The sequence below is a fragment of the Fusarium venenatum genome, assembly GCF_020744135.1.
Source record: "Fusarium venenatum strain MPI-CAGE-CH-0201 chromosome Unknown EDB82scaffold_1, whole genome shotgun sequence".
Lineage (NCBI taxonomy): Eukaryota > Fungi > Ascomycota > Sordariomycetes > Hypocreales > Nectriaceae > Fusarium > Fusarium venenatum.
Genome location: NW_027072129.1, coordinates 11,790,555 through 11,815,951, shown reverse-complemented (window position 1 = coordinate 11,815,951; position 25,397 = coordinate 11,790,555). Strand labels below are relative to the sequence as shown.

Here is a 25,397-nt window from a genome sequence, read left to right as displayed (position 1 = left end):
GTAGCCTGCTACGAGCCTTGGTCAGCTTCGTTGAGAGTTCCATGATCTTTCTATTAGCGTGATCATACTGCTTCCTGCCCTTCTTTTTGTTGTTTTCGTTTCGGATGTGAGCACAATCTTTTGTCCTTCTCCAACTTCTTAGTATGTTCCTACCATGGTTGTCACCAATTATTGACGCTTGTCTTGTTATGGAACTTGCAATAAATTAATTCGACCCAATATCTGCTTATGTTCTATGTCTCCTATATCCAAATGTCTCCCAATTAGCCCCAGTCTATCTATCAACTTGTCTCGCAATTTATGTAGCACTCCTACAGTTCCATCTAGGTATACATCTTGGCCAAACCTGAGATAACAGACTCGCGCCAATAAGAAACTCCTGCTATAGCAGCACCAGGTCCTGAAAGACCTAAAACAGCGAGCGAAGCAAAACCCCCAATGAGAGCCTGTTGTGTCTTTACGAACCCAAGCGATCGCAACTGCCAAGCCGAGTAAAGACAGTAGACAAAACTTGATGCTGCGTTGATAGCACTAATCGTGGGGACGGAACCCATCATGGGTAAGACCGCGTCGACCCGGCTTTCGAGGAAATGTGCGCCAACGTTTGATGTAAGCTTCAAAGCAAGGGGTAAAACGATGGAGGTAGCAAAAGCAAATCCATGTACGGATTTGAGGAGTGGAACATCCGCCCCGTTGTACATCTCAAGCTCCTGGTCGGAAATGAAGTCAAGTGGCTTCTTGTCGTTGTTCTTTTCAGGTTCGTTGCATCTCATCTTCTCGTCACGCCCAGAACGGAGTGCTGCGATCCCTCTAGTGAAAGCGACGCAGAGCAGTGGGTGTGCTCGCCATATGAGGCCAACCTGATGAACATAATTGGTGCCTTGGACAAGTAAAGCTCCCACGGTAGGTGCTACGTAGCCCAAAACCATACCTGGTACAATTGATTTAGCAACCTTTGTGCTAACTGGTCTCTGTGTGATGGATGGGCTGGAGAAGAGAATAGAAGATAGACTGAAGAGAGTGGGAATTGATGTTGGCCCAGCCAGAGCGTAGACGACGGCCTGCAATGATGTCCTATTTCGAGTTAGTTCCTGCATAAGAATGTTCCCGTGGGAGGGTTACGAACCAGGACAGAGGGTCAAGGACACTTCTGTTTCGAGAGCCCTCGACCATCCATGTGGAAATAGTTGGAATCAAACTGATGGCAAGACCGGTAGAAGATTGAAAGCTAGTCAATTTAGCCAAAGCACCTCCAGTGCCAAATTGCTGGAATGTCTCCGCGATACCTGTTCCTCCCGGTATGGCATTCTTTCCAAGTGCAAAATATCCGAGTATGCCAAGGCCGCACGCAAGAGTCCATGGAACCTGCTTAGCAAGGTTGCTTTTGAAGGGCTTGGCAGGCAATTCGTCCTCATATGGAACACAGTGTGGTCGGTTTCGTAGAGGAATACCCTCGATCCTGGGAGCAGCGGAGCAGACTGGCACAACAACGTCGGCAAAGGCAGTTGGGCCGAACAATGGGAGGAGGTATGCGAAAATGCTAGCAAATGGCATCCTCTGGCTTGATATCTTCTGTAGCAAGTGCGCTTGTGCTACCAGGTTACGCGATCTCTCGTATCGTCGGGTGTGAACGTTTGCAAGCGCAGTCTCAATTTGAGTTTCCGAGAGGCCTTGAGGAGAAGTCTTGAGATGCTGTACAAGAGAATTGACTAATAGTGCTGCAGCCTCAATAGCACCATTGCCTCCTTGGCCTGATGCTGGATCAATCTGCAAATCGAAGGTGTCAGTGTTGTCACCCTCTTGTTACGTCAGGAACTTACCTTGTGAGCTGAGTCACCAATCGTGATAATCCGCTTATAGTGCCATTTCTCAAAGACGTATTCTTCAAGTGGTACCAAAGTTGACATGATTTTCCTGTCGTACAACTCGCCAAAGGTCATATCCTCAGTGATAGGATCATCACGATGAGCTTTCACGAGAGTTTCTTCATCGACCTTGGAGTATTTCGAAATACCTTTGCCATATTCGGTGTCCGGGAGTCCGTCGAAGAGGAACCAATAGGTTCGGTCCATCGGTGCTGCAATCACAAGATAGGAGTGGCCTCGTCCTCTAACACCCTGCTGACTTCGACTGCCATAATTTGGGGGCCGGTTAGAGATTCCAAATATGCATCGCGTTGAAACTGGAACACCTGTTCAAATATTTTAGTATCATTAACAGGAGATTTGTGACTAAGCATACGTGAGGTTTCATCGACTGGAAAGTATCCAGGACTTTGTTCTTTGCCGAGACGCCACATTTCGTCTCTGACTTTACTGTGAATGCCATCGGCCCCGACAACAATGTCTCCATCAAACGTGGAACCATCTTTGGTGTGGACTCGAGCTCCGTTAGCGGTAAATTCGACACAAGTGACTCTTTTATTGGGCAAAATCCGATCTTTGTGTTTGATGTTGCTGTGAAGAACCTGCAGTAGCATTTGTCGATCAATGAAAATCGATGGATAGCCCGTTCTACCTACATGTTAGCTATTAAAACCACTGCCATCTGAATTTTCCTACCTTTTCTCAAAGTGAACGGAAAGGCTTGTTTCTGAGGAAGCAGTCAGTGGAAGACCATCTGGCCCCCGCACGGAGCCAAGGGTATAGCGACATTCCCCTGCAATGTCAAGGATAGGCTCGTAGCATCCAAGTTGGTCTAGGATACGAAAACCGTTGGGTAGAATGCCAATACTTGCACCGACTTGAGGCGCGATGTGTGGGTAAGCTTCGAGGAGGACATAATCGATGTCAAAACGCTCAAGCATATTAGCCACCGACAAGCCGGAAACGCTGCCGCCCACGATAACGACTTTGAATCCCATCGTTGAGATTTGTTGGGTACTTGATAATTTGAAAATTGGTGATGAATATAGAATGAGCCATGACTTGTCTTGTGGCATCTATCTTTATAAGTAATTGATCACCTACCCGGCGACCGGGTTTCAATATGAATCCGATGATAGCTGTCGTGATAAGCGAAACTTGGTACTGGCATCCCCCTGTATCTATGGCATAATTCCAGAATTGAAATGTTTATTTAGATTTAAATTTGGTATGAAAACTCAAGGGACTAAACTATTTTCCTATTAATTTCGGGAATGATCTGCAGATCGGTGCTTTCAAAAGCCGATATGTGCCGCTGACTCAGCGGAGCAATGCAGCGGACCGTTGTAGCTCCCGGTTCACGGCAATGTCAAGCGCCGATACAATGTAACCATGACAGAGAGTGAATGCGTAATTTGCATATCTCGTTAACAATACCCTCGAGTTGCCTCTCTTTTAGCTGATGAGGTCGGCACACGGCGATTATAAGGTGCCGAAGGCTTATAATATAAATGTATAAGGATTATCCAGCAACATTTGTTTTAAGTACAATTTGGGCAAAAAGTCGACTAAACCTGGCTCAAATCGGCCCCCTTCCCTGATACGAATTTATTCTGTCTCAGACTACGATTACCGTTCATATGGAAAGAATGATAGTATTCTCCCATATGTCGCAAAAATTATTCTGCTAGCTTATTAATTACTATTGAGAGATGCAATCGTAATCGGTGGGATGTCTAAACTGCATTTTATTATTCTACTGACATAAACCTAAGTACTTGTAATGCCCAATTGTTATATAATCTGCGCCATGAAACTGTTACTCTAGCTCTCCAAGATTTCTTCGCCACACCTTGACAGGCATAGGGCCCAGGATATGATTCATTGTCTCCTCTCTCTTCATCTCAAAGCCTGCTGGTAGGGCAAACTCGTATCGGTGAACGATCGAAGCAAGACACACAGTCTGTTCAAGATAAGAAATGTTGCGCCCAATACAACCTCGAGCGCCGGCTGAGAAAGTAATAAAGTGGGATTGAAGATCCTTACCCTTCTCGCCTAGGAATCGTTCAGGAATAAACTTTTCTGCCTCGGGGTAGATTGTCTCATCGCGATGCGCAACCAGAGCAGACACACTAACACTTGTGTTACCGGGGATGTACTGGCCCATGATGGTTAATCCTTCAGGAGGGGTCTGACGACCAAGACCCTGAGGGGTTGGTGGCCAGAGCCGAAGCGATTCATCGAGACAAGCACGGAGGTAGGGGAGATGCTTGACCTTATCATAGGGAGCAATCACCTCGTCGGGATCAAGGACTGCATCAAGTTCTTGTTGCAGGAGCTGCATCGATCTTGGGTCCAGTAGTAACTGATAAAGAACGTTGGCCAAAGCAATAGCAGTGGTGACACTTCCGGCGTTCATCATGATGTTGATCTCAGCAACAACCTCGCCCCATTCAAGATTATGAGGGTTACCGTTCTTGTCCTCCATTAGAGCCTGGAAGAAGTCGTCGAGCTTTTCCCCCTTCTGGTATCGATGTAACCGGAGTTGAGCTCGACGCAACACGATATCATCCCAACCCTTGGCTGACTCGGACATCTTCCGGTAGAACGGAATGACGTTGGAAATTTTATTGAGCAGCTTGTAGTAGTCGTAACTCCAAAGAAGATAAGACTGCTTGCGTGCTGTGGGATAAAGACATTGTCGTAGATTGGTTTCGTAGACAGTACCGCATGTCTCCTGAGCTTCCACACGATCGTGGCCTCGATCAAGTAGACCAAGTTTCTCAGAAAGACCAATATCAGCGATGGCATCAAGAGAAAAAAAGTTAGACCAGGCACGGAAGTCGAGATTGAAGTCTTTAGAATCGGGAAACTGGGCACCCTTAGGCAAAGGAGCAGTGCAGACCTTGTCAAAGTGGTCTATCATTCGCTGCACCTTATCCGCAACCTTATATTCCCAACCCTCGAGATTCTTGAGTGCGTAAGCAGATGACAGAACCTTTCGCTTTCGGGCGTGATCGTGTTTATCAACCACATCGGCTAGGTGAAAATGAGTTCCGGCTCCTACGATGTATGATCCATCCTTGATACAGGTAGTTCCGTGACCATAAATGTCTTTGATGGCTTGTCCACCGGCGAAGGACAGTGCGTTGGGCCCTGTTCTGATGATAGGCTTTTGTTTGTGTAATTTCGCGAGATGAGTCGATCGTGCCCCCCCATGAGCAAGGATCATGAAGGGAATACTAGACATGCCGGAGAACGGGGACATGTTAGGGAAGCGTCGAAGACCTGGGTAGAGTCAGTAAGACTATGCTGGACGTTCACTCTTGAGGCAAAATATCTTACCCTTAGTGTCCTTTAAGTATAGAATAAAAGGGTGAATGACAAAGTACACGAAAATAGCCACACCCACTGCAATCGCATAGGGTGAAGAGCCCAGGGCGGCAACTGAGGTTGACATCGTTGATAATCTAAAAGATGGCAAGAAGCTAGGAAACTAGTAAGGAGAACAATATACAACCGCTTACAACCAAATGCTCATAAAATAAGGTAAGAAAGAGAGTTAAATTTGGCTGCATAGAGATGAACAATAGATACGACGAAGACAACAATGCTTTCTTATACATGGCAGTTCCTATGATGGTAGACAAACCAATCCATACCAGACGCAATCGTGATTAAGATATTCCCACATTTGGCGACTTTGACCGTTCCCCATAATTTTACCCCGCGTGAACCTTCCCCACAAGCTCTGAATATTTCCTCATCAATCCAAATAGGAACGAAGACTAAGCTGACACGCTACTAGGGAGTACTTCAAGTTGGGGTGGTGGACTAGACTCGCTTCTGAAGCCTTAATCCCTGTCGTAGATCTAGCAGAAATTTCCTCATATGCTGGTGGTGTGTCTACCAAGTCCACCGATTGTCTTGGACTAGTTAAGCGTGGGGGAAAATTGCCTATTTCAGTCATACATCCTTATACATCTTGAGCTGTTGTTGATCCGCCATACAAGGCAAACTGCTCCCTATGCTTACTTGATCAGAGACAAACTCAGACATGAAGTGACGTAATTAATCAGCGGTAAAAATGACCATCATGAGATGTGTATAACCTCTGCTGCCTACCTCGGTTAACGTGATTCATTTTATCGGTGCAAGCAGTAATAATTCGGAAGAAAGTAACCTTCGATAAGTTTCCTCTATGGCCTTACACTCGCTTTGAAAGTAAGGCTCATCGGTTCGAATCTATAATTATCTTCTCAGTGAATTGATTGTCGGCTACGCTATACATAGATGAGAGAAAGAGGATGTTATCTGCCCCTCGCTTAATCGTTCATGCCAGACGAGTATTTCGGTTAGTAAACGCTCTGCTGAAGCATCAGGTATAGAAACTAATCGATTTGTTTATTTGTATGCGAAGTTTAGAGCAGCATAGACAATGTAATTGCTATACATCATAGACTAACAAAGATATGGAGAATATTTTTGACAGAAGATATGAAGTAGATAGTGTGCAGTACGCGAAATTTGCTATCTACGCCTTGAGCTCCGCAGAAGTCTGGCTATTGATCTTGAGATCACGCTGCATCTGCTTGGCCAGTTTGACATCAAAGCCATTCTCGAAAACCTTCCTGACCTCTTCAAGTGGAAGTCCCTTAACCTCAGGGTAAAAGAAGACGACAAAAATCCAGCCAAAAAAGCAGATACCTGCGTAGAAGCCAAAAGCGCCGCTGGGTGTCATAGTCTTCATCATGGAGAGGAAAGTAGAGGCAATGATGATATTGCAGCCCCAGCATGTAACAGTGTTCATCATTGTGCCAAGCGCCCTAACTTCCAAAGGTAGAAGCTCTGTTCCAACCCATCCGATCGTGGCGACACCACTAGCGAAAAAGGCGACGTAGAATATAATGGTAACAAGCACAACAATACCTGCCCAGTTAACGGAATCGGCTTGGAGGACAAGGTCTTTGGAGATAGGAATCCAGTGGAATGCGACAGCGGCGATGACCATGCTCACAGACTGGGAAAATGTCAATATCGTGGGTTTGCCGGAAACTGAGGAGTATCTTACCATTCCGAGCACAGTGACTAGCAGGATAATACGGCGTCCGGCTTTATCAATCACAACCAAGTTTACAAATGTGAAGAGGAAATTAGTGGCACCAACAACAATCGCAACAGCGGTAGGTTTGTTGAAACCGACGAGGGAGAATAGGGTCGCAGAGTAGTACATAAGAGTGTTGAAACCACCGAGCTGAGAGACTGTGATATTGTTAGCGACAGAAGTTCAGAATCATAGGCTTACTTAGAAACTTACTAGCCATGACGGTACAAGCAGAAATCAGCGCGCGAAGGTTGGAAGGCACGCAGTGAAGTTGTTTAAACTGCCACCAGAGAGACTTACTGGCCACAACCGAAGACTCGACCTCAAACGTCCACACAAGACGATCAAGCTTGGACTTGAGCTGCTCGTCAGTAGCAGCGGGGTAGACTCGTCGCAAACACTTCTCAGCTTCGTCTCTCTCTCCGTGTGCGATGAGCTGTCGAGGCGATTCGGGGCATCCGGGAAGCAGAGCAGCGAGGATGATAGGAGGAATGCCGCCGACGGCGATCATGTATCTCCAGCCATGAGGAACATCGGTAAATGCGGCTCCAAGACCGTAGGAAACCAGTTGACCGAGTGTTACACTGAGGTTGTCGAAAGCAATCATACGACCGCGGTACTTGGCTGGGGCGAGCTCTCCAATGTAGAGAGGCTAAATAAATCAGTTCAGGATATCGGCCAGTCGAGATTGGTACATACAATGATCATGGCAGCTGAGCCAACGCCAAATCCAACTATAAGACGTCCCGCAGTCATGGTGGCAAGATTGAACGCAGCAGCCTGGACAATAGACCCAACAAGGAAGAGAAAACAACCGATGTAGATTCCAAGCTTGCGACCGTACTTATCAGCTGGAAGACCAGCCATCAGAGCACCAATGAGAGCCCCTCCAGAGGTGATGGAAGTGATGAGTTCTTGTTCATGAGAGTCAAGATTGTGGCCGAGATCGTCGCCGAGGGTGACTAAAACAGCTGAGATGACACCAGTGTCGTAACCTGACAGTTCCTTTTAGGAGAGTCCAGAAGAGAAGGATGTAGGTTACCTACCAAACAAGAAACCGCCCATGGCAACGGTAAATGTGATTAGCCAAACTGATTTGGATGGCTTGGTATCTTCGATTGAGTCGTCAAACTCGACAACGGTGCCGTGGGACCTTTCAACATGTTCGATGTTTGTGGATGTCGACTTTTCCATGCCATGGCCCTCAACTGAGGACTTGTGATCATCGTAGGTAGACATGTTGCCGGATATCGATAAAGAAACGAAAAACAAAATGTGATATTGTGATGCAGATGAGATTGTAGAGAAGAAAGATCTCAATGCGCAACTGTAGCTTAGCGCCCTATATATATTCTCATCAGGCTAACGACTCATGCGACAGTTGTTTGTCATGTCACTAGCCCACTTCTCTCTCATGATCCCGAGAAACCTTGTTTTTCTGGGGGTGGATCACCTCAAAAGCTGGGGTTATTATGGGGGAAGTGGCTAAGATCTTGGACAAAAAGCAATCTTCTGCACATAATGACTCCATTTCTCCGCATCAACTACCGTCAGCTCCATGTTTTGTGTTCCCGGATCTAAGAGTCTGGGCCGGAGAATTAAATTTGCATGTTGCCGGAGTTACTTTCCTTTATCAACCTGGAGGATAAGATTCAACGTAAGGAGATTGGGTAGACACCGTTTCTCCACGATCCTTAGGCCGCCTTGGGACAAGGGCCAGTTAAATGGCCATGCCTTCAATCTACGGGGAGGCATATCCTTGAAATTTACTGTAGTTACACTGACACTACTGTGAGAATAAGTGGTAAGGATATGCGTTGGCACTTGAGTTTCTTCCTGTTTTGGTGTACTTGTCCCGAAGCTTATGGAATTGGTCTCGCTTGTCGCCGGAACAAACATCCCGGATCTGTCACGAACTTATTACAGTCGATATTGACTCTCTTCGGCCCTAAAGCGAATTGAGTTTAGTGCTACGCCTCCAGAAATACCCTATAGAGAACCATGGCACGATCTGGATTACATCATTTGTATGTGTTTTTATTGTCCTCCGACCAGCTTGTGATGAAATAGCTTGATTTGAAGATTGTAAGTATTAACAATAATTCCGGAAAACCCCAAAACTGATAAGACTGTTAGAATCCCATATAGAAAACTTGGCTTGTGTGAACTGAAGACTCGAAACTACTCTACTTAGCAGATATTATCATGGCCTGGTTTAAGCCATCCCCACGTCTCCTTTAGAGTTTCTCGGCTACGAAGTGTTAGCCTCCAGATTTTAAATAATTGTATAGGTCAAATCATACATGTAAGAAGTTGGCCATCCGAACTGATCGACCGCATTGGTAAGAATGTGAAGGAGGGTATCTTGTTCAGCGCGCCTGTCGAAAAGATCTCCAACCAAGGCTATGGCCATGCAAGCAATCCTTAAAATATATAAGCATAATCGCCAATATTTCGGGGTTATAACATAACACACAGATATGTGGGACTGGCTTCACCCATGCCTTCCGCAATTGCGCAGATTATCTTAGTATCGTTCTTCATCTCGATCTAATCAGTATTAGACAAATATTTCTCGGTAGCGCCGTGTTTTGTGTACCTCTATTCGCTTCATTTCTCTGTTCTTTGCAGGTCCAATCTTGGGAAGACGCGGATCGTGAGAAATGAGAAGCATTCGACCAAGATGATAGTATTGCAAGCCAGCAGCCACTGATTCGTTGTACACCCAGACATCCGGAAGGACCTGTCCATCAAGGTGTTTACATATATATATTGGATCAAATGAATCCGGTTTCGACTTCGACCATGTAGTGAGATCTGTCAGTAGCGCAGTATAGTGATCAGCATGTTTGTTGTCCGAGAAGCAGTACCGGGAAATGTCTGCCAGGTGAAGAAGCATCAGATTTGCCCATTCTTTATCATTTATAGGAACACCTTTCTTATTTGCGTACACAGAATCTGAGTTTGATGCGAAAGGTGCCTGAGTGACAACTGCTAAGTAGATCTTCAGTCGCAAATTCGCCCACCACGCGGCTTCTGGGATGTTCTCTTGTTGGAAAGGTTCTGTCAGTTCCTCCATCATGTGCTCTTGGTCGAGTGAGGAAGGATATATCAAGTTCTTCGCTATTCGCATAGGTCAATCAGTATCGCAGCTTTTCTCATGGCAGTACTTCCGCAGAGGGGTTTCGTGAGACTCGGGAATAAAAGGCATTGAAAGGAGGGGCACTGACCTTCCATAGTACGTACAAACCGCGATAACAGGTTAGTAACAGAATGAGTTTCTTGGATAGTCAAGTCAATAATTGAAGCAATACTGGGCAGATGTTGTGCGTGATCAGAAGATGCATTAGCCGCTGAGTTTGAGAAAGCTGTATTGGTCTCCTCCTTGCCCAGATGTCTCGACGCTATCGTCAAGATAGACTCAAGAAAACGAGGAAATTGCAATACTCGAGTTGACAACCAACTGGAGAACGGTCGATCTGGATCTCCAAGATCGAATGCATTGCTGAAGCCTGAGAAGAAGTGACGAAGCAACTCTGCATCGTTTTGTTTGAGCACGCAAATGGGCAGACCTAACTGATGCCTATCACCATATGAACTATTGGTACCTTGCGGTGTATACTTGGTATTATGCCAACTACTCTCAGTCTGCTCGGTCGCAATGGGTGTGTATTCTTGCAACACCAGCTCAGGTAATTGATGAGGGGGTTGATGAAATGGCAAAGTGGCCTGGTCTAGATGACTGGAGCCTTGAGGCTCACTATCTGTGTGTGAGTAAATCGGGCTAGCTGGATGATGTCCCAGACCGTCAATATCATCTTGAACATTGATACATGGTGACGTGAATTCTGCGTCCCGTCTTTGCAGGAGGGAAACGGTCTGGTCTTCCGAAGAGCCGGGATCAGCTTCGGGTTCTGAGAAAGAGTTGGACGATCGAACGGTGTCTAACGTCTGATCCACAAACTCAATCTTTTTGTTCGAGAGCTTGCTCCACTGTTGATTCGATGGAAATTTCAATCTTCCCCTAGGGGTCCTTCTGCTTTCTTAGTACGTAAGTCGCGTTGTAGAAGACCACCATTACTTACGTTGAGCTGAGGCTGCTGTGGCGAAATCGGAATTTGAGACTTCTGTCGCAATAGAGGTTTTTCTTGACGCACTGAGCACACGGTCTTTCATCGTCGCCTTTAGTGTGGAGATTTAATCAGCAAACTGCTATCATAGATGGATTAAAGGAGAACAGGTACATTTCAGATGTCTAATAAAACAGATCTAATTTCAGCTATGATCAAGCTAGCTGTATGACATAGCTCACCTTAAACGGCAATTCTGGCACGAGTTAGCCAAAAAGCAAAAAGCAAGAAGCATGGGCTTTCGCTCACCTTACAGCCCGAGATTCTCTGCCCAGTACGTCCCATATCGTGACATGCAGTTTGAGCGTCCGGGGAAGCGAAAAGCAAGATGGAGTTAGCGGGGCGGGGGACCATGTGGACATTTCAGGAGACTTATACCTGTATTTGGCTCCGGAGGGAGGTAACTCCGGGCCCAAGTGGATCAAAAACTAATGTTACTGTTTGAATGACTTGTAGAGAAAACCAGCTTGTGACGTGGCAAGAAGATATTACAGAACTATCCACTGGCTCTAATTCTACCCTTACATTTGAGCGACAAATCTGGGAGCCAATTGGTGCTGCGCCTTATGAATAATCGACGTGATGTTCCAGATCAAAATGACGAGATCCAGGTTTGGGGTGTTTGTTCCGAGGCTAGGTTACTGGTGTCGAGCTTAGCTCCGGAACAAATATAACGAATCGAACCATGGTCTGCGGGGAAGTCCACTCAAGTAGCCAAGGCAAAGACCAAACTTTATCGGCTCTCCAGGATATAATTGTGGTGATGTATGATTCCCCTCTCGGTTATTGTGAGCTCGCTCCCGGTGAATATTTGAGCGACAAATTATATAATAGCAATTAGAAGCCATTTTTCACTGTAACAAATATACGTCAGTTATACTTCCTCTGACATAGAATTTTAATTCGCATCGTATTAACAAGAGTGCTAGGTCAGGCGATTGCCAGGGCGGAAAAGATGCCATTCTTGATCGTTGGGGAAATTGTTGATTACCTAATCAAAGTAACCACTACTTTGTTCGTCTCCTCGTAGTTGTTCTCCATACTCTTACGTAGTTTCTTCCCAGCATCTTATTTTACGATGGCGTATTCCCCTATTCGTAATGTGGTTATGCCGCCGTCACTATTTCTTGAATGTAACTCGGCAACTTCCAAATCAAGCGAGGATGTAGAGTGAGTCTTTTCACTAAGATTTAGTATTGGCCCCCAAATTGATGTATAGTTAGGCCGTCCTCTTCAGCGTCTTCCTTGTCCGACTATTCTGTCGGCAGACCATGCGGATTCACCTCCCCATTAAACAGTCGACGAGCAGCTTTTCTCTTAATGAATTACCTCCAAGATCTTGCACCGAGGGTAAATGATTATCTTTCAGACGATAAAATGTTTTTAACGCCCTATTTCTAGATTGATCTCTGTGATCCTTCGAAACGCTTCGGTCGTGAAGTGCCAAAGAGGGCTCGCCAAGTTCCCCTCCTAGCATACTCCATCTTAGCTTTCTCGTCACGTCATCAAGTGATGATCACTGGTATTGATGATGAAAGTAGTGAAGAGTATCATAGCTATGCCCTACGTATTCTAATCCCTATTCTTGATGATCCAATGTCATCTTTGGATGAAAATCTTTTAGCAGCTGCGGTGCTTTTACGGTTATACGAGGAGATGTGTGGTAAGCCATTCTAAGCAGAGCCATCATCATAGTTTGCGCGTTAACGCCTTAGAAGATGTTGACACTGGCACTCACCTCGTTGGATGCGCACGACTCTGGAACAGCATACCTGACTTCATAGCCCAAGGAGGTCTAAGCGAAGCAGCCAGTTGGATAATGCTTCGACAGAATTTGCACATCTCTCTCACCAAAAGCGAGCCCATACAAGTAGATCTGAACAAGTACCGACGTTCCAGATCATTCATAGACACGACTGATGAAGATTTTGCCAATAGGGCTATTCTTCTTTGCTGTGAGGTATTAGCGACTAGTTTTGGCCCAGGAGCACAGCCCAACTACGAAACGTGGGCTCAGCTTGGTGAGGAGGTTGCAAGATGGCATGATTCTATACCGGCACATTATCATCCATATTATTCCGATGTCAAGACTACATCTACTGGGGTCAAGTCGGCTTTTCCTATAGTGTGGATGATGAATCCTGCTCAAGGTTAGTGTATTGCATCCTGTCTGGCCAACAAACATAACTTATAATTTACAGTTATGGGATATCAGCACTATTGTATGGCTCGCATTCTGCTGCATATCTCTGAGCCCAGACTATGGGTTTCTAGTTTAAGAACCATTGAGGATCGGGTAGTCGCAGATGTATGTTAACTTATCTTCTTTTAAGCCTCATTACTAAACTTGGGACAACAGAAAGCGGCCTTGAACGATCTTCGTATAGCTATCGGTCTCGGCATCCATAACCGTTCGGTGGTTGGTGCTGGGTTTACCGTACATCATATACTTTTCACTTGTGAGTTTTGAAAGCTTTCTATTCAATCTCACCAAGATCACTGACGGGATAGGTGGCTGTTTGTTGACTGATCCTGTAGAGCAGCAGGAGGTGCTTGACTTTATAGACCACTTTGGCAACAGCGTTGGATGGCCAATACATCGGTTAAAGGATAAACTGAATACAACATGGACTCGAGGTGATCTATCTAGATGACAAGTCTTTCTTGACATCGGTGTTTACATATATAGAACAAAGGTATTTCTAAATATAGTATCGCCTGGTATTGCCCATGCTACGGCTTTGGCTGGTGAAAGTATCCTTACTGGTCTCCTGGCCATTGACGCTGCTGTCTCGGTGCGATCTTTCCAAAAGGTCGATTGATGTCGTTAAGACCTGTGAAATATCTGTAACGCCAACTACCGCTATCCAATGCTACCTTCCAATAAGAGCACAGCGATTCAATCCCCGGACTCTTTGCTCTAAGCGTGTACACCGGCTGCTTTTGACATACATCACGCCAGTTTTATATTCAAGCCTCTCTGGACATTAATGGAGAGGTATTCATGTTACCTCAGGGCCGTGATGATGAGAAGAACACCCTTCGCTATTATCACCGACATACTTCTAATCAGGTAGTTGAACGTGGTCAGTGGTGCAGAGCATATTGGTTCTACAAGATACATTTTATTTGGAACGATAGAGAGGTTATTGCTCTCAGATAGAGGATCGACGGTACGCATGAACGCGGGTGTGCTTTCATGAAGCACAGTTGAGATACACCTGGTTCTTGACCAACTGGCTCTGAGGTTGTAAAACCAGATCTTATAGGGTCTTCGGAGCGTTAAAACGAATTTCGATGACACTTCAATATTTATCTATATGCATTATCAACTCAACAGATCAAACAACATATATTATGATCATTAACTCTAATGGTCATCAAGGGCCTTCAAATATATCTCCGTCCACGGTCAAGCACTGCAGTTCCGTCCCAATTGCTGAATGCGACTTTCCCTATATCACGCCCTGGCTGGACATCGCCTATTCTTACATGCTCATTCTTCAGTAGCCTTATTCTCTCAATTCCTCCCAGCATACTGCCACCAGCCGGCACTGCGACGTATGGCGAGTCTCTTGTCAGCATTGAGACACTACTCAAGATGTCTGGACTCCGAATTTTGCATTGTAATGCAACGTTTGCAATAGTAAAGATGATCATGGCCAAGAGGGATATGCCATAAAGACTCATCCAGAGCCAATCCACCTTGTACACGTTTCCAGCAAATTCAGTCCAAGTTCCCGTGCTGTTCCCCCAGTCTGCCAGGGGTGTAATGGTGTTATTGATGAATCTGTCTGACATGACTTTCGAAGCTGGCGATATCCCATCGGCGCCAACAATGATGGACTGCTCAAATGAAGATCTGATAACTGTATTCAGGATGGCTCCCAATCTAGCTTCAAAGATCGAGAGTGGTAATTTGTCCAAAGGTGGTGGCGTAATAAACTCGGTGAACTTGTAGAACTCGCCAATCGGGCGTGCCAGGGTTGGATCTCGAAGAAAGAGGTTGAGTAAGTCATTCTGCCCTCCTTCAGGGTCTGGAATGAGGCGAGTGGTCCACGCTAGTACCGGGAGGTTGTATGAAAATGAGAACACAGAGGTGTTTGCCCTGATGGTGTGTCCTTTTGTGTGTCGTAGTCTCTCAACGGAACATGAGAGGAATCCAAAGTCAGTAGACCGGGAGCATCGTACCTCAGCATCAACATAGGAAGTGCTGGGGCTGCAAGTGGTCATACCCCAGGAAAATCGATCACTAGAGTCGTTGACGCTGGCGGCAAAGAAGGCCAAGTTCTGCTTTAATGGTCGATCCCGACTCGTATCCAGGACTGTAGAGTTGATACCTTTCCAAGTCTCGTTGAGATATTTGTCCTTAATCATGTCCAATTGGAAATTTGGTGGTGCATTGGGTGAGCCAAATATCGACTCCCTGCTCTCGCGGTATTCTTGGAAGAAGGAATGGTTGAGGTAGTTGAGGCCGATGGTGCCTTCAGAGGCAATAGAATCAGCCAGAACCAGCTGTGATATATTGTCTTGAAGCCAAGCGGTTCCATTAATCCACGGCTTACACTATGCACCGATTGTTAGCAAGTGATGCCAGATGGTGAAAATGAGACTAACCGATAACGAAATGTATGATGATTGAACCATCATAGTAGAGTTTCCAGCTCGCATGGTTGGTACTCCACGGATCGGTATCCCGACAAGGGATTCATAGGGCGGAATTGTGTCATTCGGAACATACACCCATTTGTGGGGTTTGTCAGAATCATATCCATCGAGCAAATGCAAATACGGAAGTCGCACATTGCCCCAGACATCTTGTTTGCAAAGTCTCCTTGCCTCGTCAGGTTCACCAACCTGTTCCAAGCTTTCTGTGAAATTAGGGCTTGACCCATTCACGTGCATTAAACGGGTGGCCGACGATGAGAATGCTGCTCCAAATATTGTTCGCAGACCAAAAGGCAGTGCATACAGAGCTGGTAGTCTATCAAACCCGGCGCTCAAGTTAGTGGACGGGTAGGAGATGGTGGGAAAGTCGAAAGAAACTGTCTCAGCTTGCAGAGACACAGCACGAAGCACACTTTGGCCACCCAGAGGACTCAAAGTCCATGCTAACATCAGGACTGGAGACCAAAAGCTGAACAATTTTACCCAGAAGAACGACTTGAGGGTATTCGTCAACGTAAGGCTGCCGAGTAAGGTCTCAAGTGTCTACATATTGTCAGTTGATATGTCGCTTTATCATCAATAACAGATAGCAAAACAAGAATGAGGGATATGTACTCACACCAAGTGTTGTCCCTCTCTCGCAACTGTACAGTGCGACACTTCTTAACACCGTACCAAGCACAGCTGCAAATGCGATGGGCCATAACGTTGCGGCAATGCTCGCAGCCTCTAAAACGCGACTTCCGAGTTGCGACTCAGGTTGCTGGTTGAGAGAAACGATGTACACTGCGAGTACTGCAGACAAAGTTAGATCAACTGTTTGAGTCATGCTTTTAAACGTACCTATAAATGGTGTTGGTATGAGAAATAAGCTGCTAGACAGAAGAACATTGTGCCATTTGGGTAAAGAAGAGTCCTTCAATGTGGCTACATCAGTGGGCCAACCTTGTGGCACCGGTTCGTACAGTTTCCCTTCATGTCTCGTGCTGTCTTTATCGACCATGGCGTTTGCAAGTTTCTGACATTAAGCAGTGTTATTCTTTGAGTCAATTGGAAATATTATGAGTGATTCATAACATTATAATGGTATCACATAAAAGAATATGCTGCCAAATGCTCATAATGAGAAATATCAGGCTGGCGGTTATCGCCACCATGAACTACAGATGACGAAGCGCCAATGGAGGTGTAGGCCAATTAAATAAAAGACGCTTAGAAATGAAACTACTTGGCCACGAACATGGCGACCAAGCTCTTACCAAAAAGTAAGATGGCCACTGTCAATCGCCTGGGATGAGATATCGGCGAATGAGAATGAACGATGAGCCGCCAATGCTGACGACGTTTCATTCTCAGACGCAAAGCTGGTGGAGGAGCAAAAGCAGGCTGTGGTAATAATGCCCGCTTTTGTGGTTTGTAACCACAGCCAATGTGATTGTTAAGATTGAGGATTGAACAGGGTGGTATGTGGATAATCCGATCTGTTAGTTATATATCTTGAATGTACATGTGTTGCACGTAGTTAGTCTTTTTATTCTCACATCAATCTATCCCATCATTATCTTACACCGTTATTGCCCTAGGCAGCTGTTGTAACGCGAATAATCCAAATACATTTCTCAAAGACAATCACTCAAGAAAGAAAGACCATTTCTGATATTTTTCGATGATTCAATATGTAAGAGACTATCGTGACTTCAAATTCGAACCTCAAAGGGCATGTCTTCTCCATCCGATGTGAACCATTCCCAGGTTTTGTCCGCAATGTTCTTGGGATTTCGTTCCTTTTCTTCTTCAGAAACAAACCCTGCGACATTAATAACCCCCACGTGAACTCCCTGTGGTTTATATACCATAGCTAGACTATGGACCAGGTTGAGTTGCGCAGCCTTGACCAGTGACAAGGCAAATAGATCAGGCATCGGCTTTAATGGAAGCATAGAGCTAGTTACAATTAATGCCGGCTTGTATTGCGATGGGGTGTTTGCCAGTTCAACAAGACGGGGCATCGAGTACTGCGTGATGGTGTAAAGTGCGGAAACACTGATCTGGGTTTGGTTAACTACTATAAGCAATTAAGTTGAAGGTTTCAGTGCTATACCTTAAAGTCGTACTCGATCTCCTTAACATCATAGTCGAAAAAAGAAGACTTTTGAACTCGAGCGGCATTGTAGAAAACGCACTCGATTCTACCCAGATCCTCTTCGATATGGTTAAGAGCAGGCAATAATGCGTCGGTGTCAGTGACGTCGAGAGCATATGTTTGCACGTTGACACTCTGGCCTGCTGCCTCATGCACGGCAGTTTTTTCGATCTCCAGCTGGTCAGGGCGTCGAGCGATCAATGCAACATTTTTGTAATGCTTGGTTGCAAAAAGGGAGGTAACTGAACGGCCAATTCCTGGCCCTGAGCCAATACATAAAAGAGTTGTGTCAGACATGGTGTTGATGGTTGTTGGAAGATGAGTACTGGAGGAATTTTCATTGTGGCAGTATATAATTCACTATACATCAACAACTAAGATGTTATTCTACAAGATATTGTGGATTAGTATGATGCACATTAGTCATTCCGGTAAATTCTTCAAAAATTTTAGAAGGGTTTAATTATATCCAAAGCACAGGATAACGTTATAGAACCTAGAAGTTTCTTTGGTCATTAAGCTCGCACGTGACCGATTCATTGATCTAGACAATCCGCTTATGGGTAGAGTAAACATCTTCTAATTGAATCCATCTTGCTCTGAGATCAGACCGGACCCAATGAAGGGGACAACATGACGTGGCTTCCTTATGCTTTTCTTCTGCATTTCTTATTCCCGGTCTAGTGTATTATTAATGGATAGACATTATCTGATCTCCGGATAACTGTTATCCAAAGCTAACGTGATCCTAATGCCATTTCTAGAAAGCTGACCCTAGTATGTACTAAATTCTTTGAGAATGACCTTGCTGGCATTTATTCTGCTTGGCGTAACTCTTTCTAATGACCCCGTGAACCCAGGTTTTACAATAAGGAACCCGACTTCTCTTCAATGCGTCGCTAAAAGGTGCCATCATCAACTGTTCCTCGTTTCATACCGCGTCAACTGTTAAGAAACTCTTATAAAATAAATCGTCTCAATAGCACAAGTGTAGATTCTTTACCCCTCAGATGTCCCATTTAACCTGGCCTACTATGTCAAAGTCCACATGCCTATGGTTTCATCATAATTCGTTGAGAGCGCTCTCAGAATCAGTGTCTAACAACGGGCTATATAGGTTATGGGGTCCCTTTGGGCTTCTAGGTTGGTAGTTTATTACCTTCCCTCCCGGCTCGCCTTACCAAGTCCAAACAGTGTTAAGGTGAAAAGATCTCGATCAGTTCTCTGCTGCTTCCAAGGGAGAAGCTGCGGATAAGCTATTTGACGACATTCAGTATTTTACCACTGAAAAAGCGCTTATACGTAAGGGCGAGGTAGTCGCGTCTTCATGGTCACAAATCTCATATGTCATGGACATCTGGCTCAGTTTTCAGTGAATGCTAAATCTGGGTTGTTAAATACCAAAGAAGATTCAATGCCCAAAAAGCACAACTCAGACTCTGTTGACTCTATAAAACTGGAATTAGCCAATTCAAGATCCTGTTGATTACTAATTATCTGACCTATTGTCCGTGGCGCTGCTTTGTACTTTGCTATTCTCTCGCAGTCTCTGATTCGCAAAGCCTTCTCAATCATCACGTAAGTGGAGTTCTAACGCGTTTTGTTGTTCATGATAACCTCGAGCTCGGCCGTGGGTTCTTCGCATAGCCGGATTATCTCGTGATCCTGCTCCACAAGGCCACATTTTCTGTTGATGTTAGACTCCAGCTCGAATGACGCGGCGTCTTTGCAAAAAAGGAAGGTAGTCGCGAGGCTGAGCGTGTGTTCGTAGCATGGCGTCTGGTAGGCCTTGGCATTAGCAGGCCTCTTCAATGGATCGAGCCGCGGGTACAAATAAGTATCGTTCACCGATATAACCACGGGTTTGATTATTTGACTTGAGGGCAGCCCTGCCCCTGTGTTAGTCGATCATATTGTGCCGGCTTCACTCAATATACTTAATCACGAATGCTGACCAAATCAATTCAGGGTACTTTCTATTCGCTTATCGGCCATTGGAAAAAAGGTAGTTCCTAAAGCTGATTCCTAACCTTCTTTATCTGTCCCCTATCAGATCCCTCCACCTCATCCACATCTTCCAGCTCTCCCGCCATTTTCATCTTTCGGTTATCATTCCAGTAGTAGAGTATCATACCAGCAATAAGTACAATACTCCCTGCATAAAGACATAGGATCTTTAGAAAGCCATTTGGGTAGTATGGTGCATCACTTTCTTGAAATATGTTCTGCCCAGCGAGTCCTCCAACGTTGGAACCCGTAACAGCCAGTGCAATACCAATACATCGGATCTGAGGATCGTGAGTGTTGATGCTGAACCACGCATCATTAAGCGCCTGAGCTATCGCCACACCAGAGTTAAGAAGCGTCAGTATGGCGTATTTCATCCAGACATCGCTACTCCCGACGACAGCGTATTGAACCCCTGAGAAGACAAGTGAATATACGCCAGACAATAGACAAACCGGGCCTCGTAACAATGTCTTGTCGCTGATCCAAGACACGAAGATTGACAAGATACATACTCCAAAGTTGTGAACAGCTGACAAGAAACTAGCAGTCGATGCAGAGAAGCCGAGATTCTTGATGATGGTAGGCGTATAGAAGACCAACCCTCCTTTGGGAGTAATATTAACAGCGTTGATGCTGAAATGACCCCACATGGGAAAGTTTGAGAAGCAAATGCGCAGCGCAGTCATGGGACTGATTCCAGAGAGTTTCACTGACTTGCGCGGATCATCAAGAATGACGCGCTTGGCAAGGATATCTCTCTCTTTGTCGGTGAAGACGTCGAACCTTTTGATGCCGGCGAGTGGAAGCGTGTCGGTCGTGGAGCGGGGCATGATAAAGATAAAAACAACGCCGACAGCTATAGTAAAGAGGCCATCGATGAGGAAAAGCCACTGCCATCGTTTCAAACCATTTGTCTCTGGGATTCTGAAGATCAAGCCGGCAAGCAGCCCACTCACGCCAGCTGAGCAGTAATTCCCAACATAAACCAGCGTAGCTCGCAGTGCCATTTCTTTCCGCGTATAAAATGACGCGATGATCGTCAGCGCAGCAGCCAAGTATCCAGCCTCCCACATTCCTAGCAGAAAGCGTGTGACGTAAAATCCTGACTTGTTGTGTATAGCTGCCTGAGCTGTTGCGATTGTTCCCCATGCAAATACCTGTATGATAAGCCAAAGTGCAGGGCCGATCCTGGACAAAACCATGTTGAAGGGAATCTCGAAGATGACAACGGCGGCTAGCATGAGCTGGTTGCCATAGTTGACGATATCCTTAGTTATACCGAGATCTTCGGTGAAGGTTGTAGTCATGGCATAGCCCACATTTCCTCTATCAAGCTGTAAGGCAAAGAGACCGAGCATGAGAATCGGTAAGACTGTGAAATCAATTCTGATGTGTTGTGTTAGTAGTCAGCAGGTAATTCGAGGGTTAAGAGTTACTGACTTTCTTCTCAGTCTTGTTTCAGCCTTTTCAGTCCAGTCGCAAACAGGGACTAGGCTTTGAGACTCCTGTATTGTCGTCTTCCCAGTGGGGTTGTTGGCTTGAGGGTCAGACTGTGAAGCCACGGTAGCCATTCTGAAAGATTGCAGACAATGAAAACTAGAGACATCGTTTATGGCTAAACTAAGAAGGCCAAGGTTTTTAAACGAAATCTCTGAGAGAATGATGAGACTTGGTCAATACACTACCCCGCTTTTTGCCGCACGATCGACATCATTTTTCAGCTTGCCTTAGATAGAGGTTATAGCAAATTGTTAATGATCTGCAACATTGTGGTGCTGGATTGACAGATTGAGTACACATGTAGCTTAGTGTAATGTCTAAGCGGTTGATCAGAGAACAACGCTAACACTGCGAGCCGATCTATCTTGGGCATAGTGAAAAACATCACGTGAGAGCAACCGGGATAACGGTACGGCAAGATTGTTACGGCAGGCCATGACGCTGAAAGCGCCATATTCAGTCTCTCCATAATTATGACTAAGCGGTCTGTAGCTTCCGCCCATCACAGACTTTTACTCGTGATTGACAGATAACTATTGGAACAACAGAGACTACAACCAAGCTTCACATTTTGTAGATGTATTCAGAGTATATACGCGCGTTTCAAACATCCTTGGCGTACATTTATTGACGCATCTCAATGCGACAAGTGAGTCTTGTTATGTGACGTATGTGAACGAAGCTCCAGAGAACCTGGTTGTAGAATCGACATAACCTGTACTGAACGCAGTCGTCTGTCCACGCTTTAGCTCTTCACTCAGACAAACTGAAAAATGTTGAAGAGAGAAAAAGCTATTGTGATCAAAACTACTGATGGAAAAAACCCCATAGCTTTGTGGAATTGATGTCTACATAGGTGTTTAATTAGAACAAACAAAAAATATCTAGGGTAAATACCTCGCTACGTGGATCACCCACCACCCTTGTCTGGAAGCGGGTAGTGACAGTGACAGGACACCAATCAATGACGCAATGTTTGTATCATGTGCCATGGGAGCCTGTTTTGATGTCGAGTGCGCCTCACAAAAAGGCTGCATTTTCCGTTCTTCTTCCTCTCTTTGTCTCTGCCAAGTTCAATCTTGCAACACACCAATCCACCAACATGTTTAATAACGCCATCATCTCCTTCCTCCAGCTATGGCTCGCGACGCTTGCCTTTGCTGCTCCCATCGCTGATGATGCCATCAGCGCGACCTCTGCTAAGCCCTGGCACTACGGTACTGGTGGTGGAATCATTGGATTCATTGTTTTAGTGCTTGACATTCTCGTCTGGAGTACGTCTTTATCCTGTTGTATGGTTAATCATTCGCTAACTGTGACGTAGTCGAGGTTCTCCAGTCCAACCGCCCCGTTTCCCACAAGATTCTCTGGTGTCTCGTTGTCTTCCTTTTCCCCATCGTCGGAATGCTCGTTTATTACCTATTCTCCAACCGCCAGGCTCACATGCGAAGCGGAGGCTACGAGCCGGTCCCTTAGACATCGCTCGATTCACGCGACAAGAATAACACGAGTGGCTGGGATGGACAGGAGTGTGACAGAACGGAAGGATTGGCATGCGCGAGATGGCAAATGGATGGAGGAGCATACGATCTTGAGCCAGCGATTATCTTTTTATTCATGAATTAACGGAGTAATAACATCAGACCAACAAACCTATCGCTTTTTAACAATTTATCGACCTCTGTTACTTTTTGACTAAAGCATTGCTGGGCTAGGGCGAAACACCTTTTGTGATGCAGATGATAAGCTTGCGTTAGTCGCGGGTCAACAATCCCTCCGTCCAAATAGTCTACGTCATTATGGGAGAGAGACGCCCCGTACCGTGCCTATTACGGATTAACAACACTCACCATTCACCGGGCTCGGATGATATTGACAGGAGTGATTCCCATAACAAACAATAAAAAGTATCAACGCGTCTTGATGATATGGGACAGCAGTCTCTGATAATCACCGTCAATTGAAATGCCTGAAATTCAAGAATCCCTAATCATCTCAGCACCTCCGGCCAAAGTCTGGGCTTTCCTAATGGATCTCAAATCCTGGCCCGAATGGAACACCTTTGTTACATCAATCGAGATCCAACCACCGCATTCTGAGCTCTCTGTCGGCAGCAAGCAAACTATAATCATCAACAAGAGCCAATCATATACCAATACCGTCTCTGTGCTTATTCCAGAAAAAGAACTTCGATGGAATGGCAGCATTCTTACACCAGCCTTCATTGACACAGAACATTGGTGTTTACTAGAAAGAGTTGACGGGGACGACACTTTGACACGTTTTGTTCAGGGTGAACGGTTCTCTGGAATGTTGGCACCTATCGTAGGGGCGATGGGAAAGTTGGAAGAGTTGAGAGAGGGATATGTGAGGATGAATCAGGATTTGAAGAAGGCTATAGAAGGCGAGACTATCTAAATATTGTTGAAGACTAAGGAAAACAGAAAAAGAAAGTATGTTGAAACCACTTTAAGCAGAAACAGCTACCTTGGGAGCAAATGGATAGTCGATGTATCCAACGGAGTCGCTAGTGTAGTACGTGTTCCTCTCACCCCGATTGAGGTCTAAACCATGCTGCAGCTTCAATACCAAATCAGGGTTTGCCACGAAGTCCCTCCCGAACATGACCATGATTTCCTTGTCTGGATGCTCACGGTCGACAAGATCCTCTGCACCGTGTAGCTTATACCCTCCCGCAATGAGGAAAGCACCCTTCCAGAGATCATAAGCAAAGTCAAGCCTTTCCTGGCCATTGTTGATATCATCAACGCTACCACAGATTCGTGATTCTATGAGGTGGAGGTAGGCCAGATCAAGAGCCTTGGCTTTGTTGATGATGTCTGTGAATTGCGGGATGGGGTCCTCCATTCGCATGCCTTGGAAGGTACTCCATGGGCTAAGACGGAGACCAACGCGCTCTGGCCCAATGGCTTTGGCGACGCACTTCATGATTTCGCTCATAAAGCGCGATCTATTCTCGATGCTTCCACCAAACTCATCATTGCGATGATTACTGACATCTTGAAGAAATTGGTCAAGAAGATATCCATTTGCACCATGAATCTCAACACCATCGAAACCAGCTGCCACTGCGTTCTTGGACGCAGTCACAAAGGCATCGATCATGCTGTGGATCTCTTCAAGAGTCATAGCTCTAGGCTGAGCATTACTCCCCTCGAAAGAAAGCGAGCTCGCTGATATAATGTCAATTCCCTCCTCTTTTGCAACTTCGACAGTGGCAGCTCGACCCATAGCGAAAAGCTGGACAAATATATGACTGCCCTTGCTATGCACCTCATCTGTGATGGCTTTCCAAGCACTCACTTGTTCCTGGTTCCAGATCCCAGGTGTTCGGGCAAACCCACCACCTGAGGTAGGTGACACGAGAGTTCCCTCAGTGATAATGAGAGTCCCAGGTGTGGAAGCGCGTTGACTGTAGTATTCTTTCATGAGGGTATTGGGAATACGGTCCACAGTCGCCCGAAGCCGAGTCATGGGAGCCATGCCTACACGATGTTGAACTTGGATGTTGCCAATCTTCATAGGCTGGAAAAGGCGTGAGTCTGACATGGTGAAGTTGAAGGTTAAGACTAGAGTAAAGAGTACAAATTTGTGTTGTTTAGACAATAAGAACTGTGGTGTTGGTTGAGTGTTTGAGTGATAGCAATGACATCTCCCTCTAGTCCCATCTTGGTTCTTTTATACCTCTGATCTTGATGACAAACGTTGGGATGTAATTTGTCTTCAATGATGATTAGAAATATAGTGACTGATATGCTGATATTTGATTATTAGATGCGCTAATGTTTGTGGGGAAATGAGGCTATCGCGAGATTCATTGTTATACATCTAGCAATGAGATACTTCCTAATCAGGAAACGAGGTTTTTCTTTTCTGGGACTAGTTAAGTCTGACCGATCTACGCTAGCGGAAAATACCGAAGCTGTGATTTCTCAGCAGAGTTGATGAGATAATGA

At 45.5% G+C, this 25,397-nt stretch overlaps 11 protein-coding genes across 11 annotated transcripts; 3 read left to right on the top strand and 8 right to left on the bottom strand.

Moving 5' to 3' along the window:
• Positions 1-323: 323 nt before the first annotated feature.
• Positions 324-2,863, bottom strand: EDB82DRAFT_522627 (uncharacterized protein; the record flags this gene model as incomplete). The annotated part of the gene is made up of 5 exons (XM_025732820.2): positions 324-1,074; positions 1,127-1,767; positions 1,821-2,191; positions 2,242-2,513; positions 2,562-2,863. 5 exons carry the CDS (start codon positions 2,861-2,863, stop codon positions 324-326), a joined length of 2,337 nt encoding a protein of 778 aa, XP_025587253.2.
• A 423-nt stretch (positions 2,864-3,286) lies between these two features.
• Positions 3,287-5,325, bottom strand: EDB82DRAFT_454935 (cytochrome P450; the record flags this gene model as incomplete). Its single annotated transcript, XM_025732931.2, has 2 exons — positions 3,287-5,153; positions 5,211-5,325. The coding sequence occupies 2 exons, from the start codon at positions 5,323-5,325 to the stop codon at positions 3,685-3,687; spliced, it is 1,584 nt and encodes a 527-aa protein (XP_025587254.1). The 3' UTR covers positions 3,287-3,684.
• A 954-nt stretch (positions 5,326-6,279) lies between these two features.
• Positions 6,280-8,367, bottom strand: EDB82DRAFT_119123 (general substrate transporter). The gene is made up of 5 exons (XM_025733042.2): positions 8,016-8,367; positions 7,669-7,964; positions 7,183-7,621; positions 6,937-7,127; positions 6,280-6,885 (listed from the first exon to the last, which is right to left on the bottom strand). The coding sequence occupies exons 1-5, from the start codon at positions 8,206-8,208 to the stop codon at positions 6,400-6,402; spliced, it is 1,605 nt and encodes a 534-aa protein (XP_025587255.1). The 5' UTR covers positions 8,209-8,367; the 3' UTR covers positions 6,280-6,399.
• Positions 8,368-8,823: 456 nt separating this feature from the next.
• EDB82DRAFT_494025 (uncharacterized protein) lies at positions 8,824-11,430 on the bottom strand. Its single transcript, XM_065608465.1, has 9 exons — positions 11,349-11,430; positions 11,282-11,295; positions 11,214-11,224; positions 11,055-11,151; positions 10,200-11,002; positions 9,569-10,092; positions 9,446-9,519; positions 9,273-9,392; positions 8,824-9,220 (listed from the first exon to the last, which is right to left on the bottom strand). Exons 1-9 carry the CDS (start codon positions 11,382-11,384, stop codon positions 9,160-9,162), a joined length of 1,740 nt encoding a protein of 579 aa, XP_065466131.1. The 5' UTR covers positions 11,385-11,430; the 3' UTR covers positions 8,824-9,159.
• A 728-nt stretch (positions 11,431-12,158) lies between these two features.
• EDB82DRAFT_573385 (uncharacterized protein) lies at positions 12,159-14,034 on the top strand. Its single transcript, XM_065609940.1, has 7 exons — positions 12,159-12,269; positions 12,323-12,449; positions 12,501-12,762; positions 12,818-13,249; positions 13,301-13,407; positions 13,459-13,558; positions 13,611-14,034. Exons 1-7 carry the CDS (start codon positions 12,178-12,180, stop codon positions 13,751-13,753), a joined length of 1,263 nt encoding a protein of 420 aa, XP_065466130.1. The 5' UTR covers positions 12,159-12,177; the 3' UTR covers positions 13,754-14,034.
• A 440-nt stretch (positions 14,035-14,474) lies between these two features.
• On the bottom strand, positions 14,475-16,915 carry EDB82DRAFT_573384 (uncharacterized protein). The gene is made up of 4 exons (XM_025733376.2): positions 16,611-16,915; positions 16,387-16,562; positions 15,717-16,310; positions 14,475-15,665 (listed from the first exon to the last, which is right to left on the bottom strand). The coding sequence occupies exons 1-4, from the start codon at positions 16,768-16,770 to the stop codon at positions 14,490-14,492; spliced, it is 2,106 nt and encodes a 701-aa protein (XP_025587258.1). The 5' UTR covers positions 16,771-16,915; the 3' UTR covers positions 14,475-14,489.
• Positions 16,916-17,464: 549 nt separating this feature from the next.
• Positions 17,465-18,207, bottom strand: EDB82DRAFT_423436 (uncharacterized protein; the record flags this gene model as incomplete). The annotated part of the gene is made up of 3 exons (XM_065607627.1): positions 17,465-17,605; positions 17,639-17,782; positions 17,869-18,207. The coding sequence occupies 3 exons, from the start codon at positions 18,205-18,207 to the stop codon at positions 17,465-17,467; spliced, it is 624 nt and encodes a 207-aa protein (XP_065466129.1).
• Positions 18,208-19,854: 1,647 nt separating this feature from the next.
• EDB82DRAFT_494017 (major facilitator superfamily domain-containing protein) lies at positions 19,855-21,829 on the bottom strand. The gene is made up of 2 exons (XM_025733709.2): positions 21,361-21,829; positions 19,855-21,306 (listed from the first exon to the last, which is right to left on the bottom strand). The coding sequence occupies exons 1-2, from the start codon at positions 21,489-21,491 to the stop codon at positions 19,923-19,925; spliced, it is 1,515 nt and encodes a 504-aa protein (XP_025587261.1). The 5' UTR covers positions 21,492-21,829; the 3' UTR covers positions 19,855-19,922.
• A 693-nt stretch (positions 21,830-22,522) lies between these two features.
• Positions 22,523-22,896, top strand: EDB82DRAFT_522619 (uncharacterized protein; the record flags this gene model as incomplete). Its single annotated transcript, XM_025733820.1, has 2 exons — positions 22,523-22,694; positions 22,745-22,896. The coding sequence occupies 2 exons, from the start codon at positions 22,523-22,525 to the stop codon at positions 22,894-22,896; spliced, it is 324 nt and encodes a 107-aa protein (XP_025587262.1).
• A 245-nt stretch (positions 22,897-23,141) lies between these two features.
• EDB82DRAFT_118938 (uncharacterized protein) lies at positions 23,142-24,016 on the top strand. The gene is made up of 2 exons (XM_025733931.2): positions 23,142-23,873; positions 24,001-24,016. The coding sequence occupies exon 1, from the start codon at positions 23,386-23,388 to the stop codon at positions 23,836-23,838; it is 453 nt and encodes a 150-aa protein (XP_025587263.1). The 5' UTR covers positions 23,142-23,385; the 3' UTR covers positions 23,839-23,873; positions 24,001-24,016.
• EDB82DRAFT_118949 (uncharacterized protein) lies at positions 23,864-25,058 on the bottom strand. The gene has a single exon (XM_025734042.2). It carries the CDS (start codon positions 24,988-24,990, stop codon positions 23,890-23,892), a length of 1,101 nt encoding a protein of 366 aa, XP_025587264.1. The 5' UTR covers positions 24,991-25,058; the 3' UTR covers positions 23,864-23,889.
• Between the last annotated feature and the right edge of the window lie 339 nt (positions 25,059-25,397).